Genomic DNA, 1,900 nt, shown 5'->3' with positions numbered 1-1,900 from the left:
CAGGTCTCCATGGCGACGACATCCCCCTCCCCCCCCCGAGAACTCGTTTCTCATTAAAAGAGTCTTTATTAACAGGGGGCGGAGCTTAACTCGAGGCCACGCCCCCAGTCACCATCTCATTTGGAAGAACATCCGTTAATGACCCCTAATGACCACTAATGACCCCTAATGACCACTAATGACCCTCTAAGGACTCCTAATGACCCCCAAAACTCATTTCTCATTAAAAGACTCTTTATAAATGGGGGGCGGAGCTTAAATCGAGGCCACGCCCCCCAACCCGCATCTCATTTGCAAGAGCATCCCATAATGACCCCTAATAACCACTAATGACCACTAATGACCTCTACTGACCCCCAGCGACCCCCAAAACTCATTTCTCATCAAAAGACTCTTTATTAACCGGCGGGGCGGAGCTTAACTCGAGGCCACGCCCCCCAATCAGCATCTCATTTGGAAGAGCAGCCCTTAATGACCCCTAACGACCCCTAACGACCCCTAATGACCCCTCGTGACCCCCAAAACACATTTCTCATCAAAAGACTCTTTATTAACCGGCGGGGCGGAGCTAAACTGGAGGCCACGCCCCCTGATCAGCATCTCATTTTCAAGAACGTCCCTTAACGACCCCTAATGACCACTAATGACCCGCAATGACCCCTAATGAGCCCCAAAACTCGTTTCTCATCAAAAGACTCTTTATTAACCGGAGGGGCGGAGCTTAACTCGAGGCCACGCCCCAAATCAGCATCTCATTTGCAAGAACATCCCTTAACGACCCCTAATGACCACTAATGACCCCCAGCAACCCCCAAAACTCATTTGTCATAAAAAGATTCTTTATTAACCGGCGGGGCAGAGCTTAACTCGAGGCCACGCCCCCCAATCACCATCTCATTTGGAAGAACACCCCTTAATGACCCCTAACGACCAGTAATGACCCCCAATGACCCCAAAACACATTTCTCATCAAAAGGCTCTTTATTAACCGGCGGGGCGGAGCTTAACTGGAGGCCACGCCCCTGATCAGCATCTCATTTGGAAGAGCATCCCTTAATGACCCCTGATGACCCCTAATGACCCCCAGCGACCCCCAAAACTCATTTCTCATCAAAAGACTCTTTATTAACCGGCGGGGCGGAGCTTAAATCGAGGCCACGCCCCCAAATCCGTATCTCATTTGCAAGACCATCCCTTAATGACTCCTAATGACCAGTAATGACCCCCAATGACCCCCAATGACCCCAAAACTCATTTCTCATCAAAAGACTTTTTATTAACTGGCGGGGCGGAGCTTAACTCGAGGCCACGCCCCAAATCAGCATCTCATTTGCAAGAGCATCTCTTAATGACCCCTAATGACCAGTAACGACCCCCAATGACCCCTAATGAGCCCCAAAACTCATTTCTCATCAAAAGACTCTTTATTAACCGGCGGGGCGGAGCTAAACTGGAGGCCACGCCCCCCGATCAGCATCTCATTTGCGAGAACACCCCTTAACGACCCCCCAGGACCCCCAATCCCCCCCCCAAGTCATGCGAAGAGCCTGCCGAGCCTCCTGGCCAGGCGGGCGTCCCTCTCGCGCGCGGCCCCCCTGACCCTGCGCAGCTCCCGGCGGGCGCCCGCGTGCCCGGGCTGGGCCCTCAGCACGTCGGCCAGGTCGGCCATGGCGGCCTCCAGGTCGGCCATGGCGGCGGCGGCCACGGCGCGGCGGAACCGGGCCTCCAGGTGGTGGGGCCGGAGCGCCAGGGCCTTGCCGGCGTTGGCGGCGGCGGGGGCGGGCAGGCCCAGGCGCAGCTGGCACAGCGCCAGCCCGGCGTGCAGCTCGGCCCGGGCCGCGGCCGCCTCGGCGGGCAGGGGGGGCCCCCCCAGCCCCCCCCCCGCCCCCCCCCGCCCCCC

The 1,900-nt window shown here is 57.1% G+C and overlaps 1 protein-coding gene across 1 annotated transcript in view; it reads right to left on the bottom strand.

The window, feature by feature from the left end:
* Window positions 1–1,534: 1,534 nt before the first annotated feature.
* The window catches only part of LOC108510473 (collagen alpha-1(I) chain-like), a 3,352-nt gene continuing 2,986 nt past the window's right edge, over window positions 1,535–1,900 (bottom strand). The window contains exon 4 of the mRNA XM_017840151.1: window positions 1,535–1,846. Coding sequence (XP_017695640.1) covers window positions 1,535–1,846 — 312 coding nt within the window. The remainder of the gene's footprint in view (window positions 1,847–1,900) is intronic.

The sequence above is a fragment of the Lepidothrix coronata genome, unplaced genomic scaffold (genome assembly GCF_001604755.1).
Source record: "Lepidothrix coronata isolate B3197 unplaced genomic scaffold, Lepidothrix_coronata-1.0 Scaffold973, whole genome shotgun sequence".
In the NCBI taxonomy this organism is placed as follows: domain Eukaryota; kingdom Metazoa; phylum Chordata; class Aves; order Passeriformes; family Pipridae; genus Lepidothrix; species Lepidothrix coronata.
This window is presented reverse-complemented; position numbering and strand designations above follow the sequence as displayed.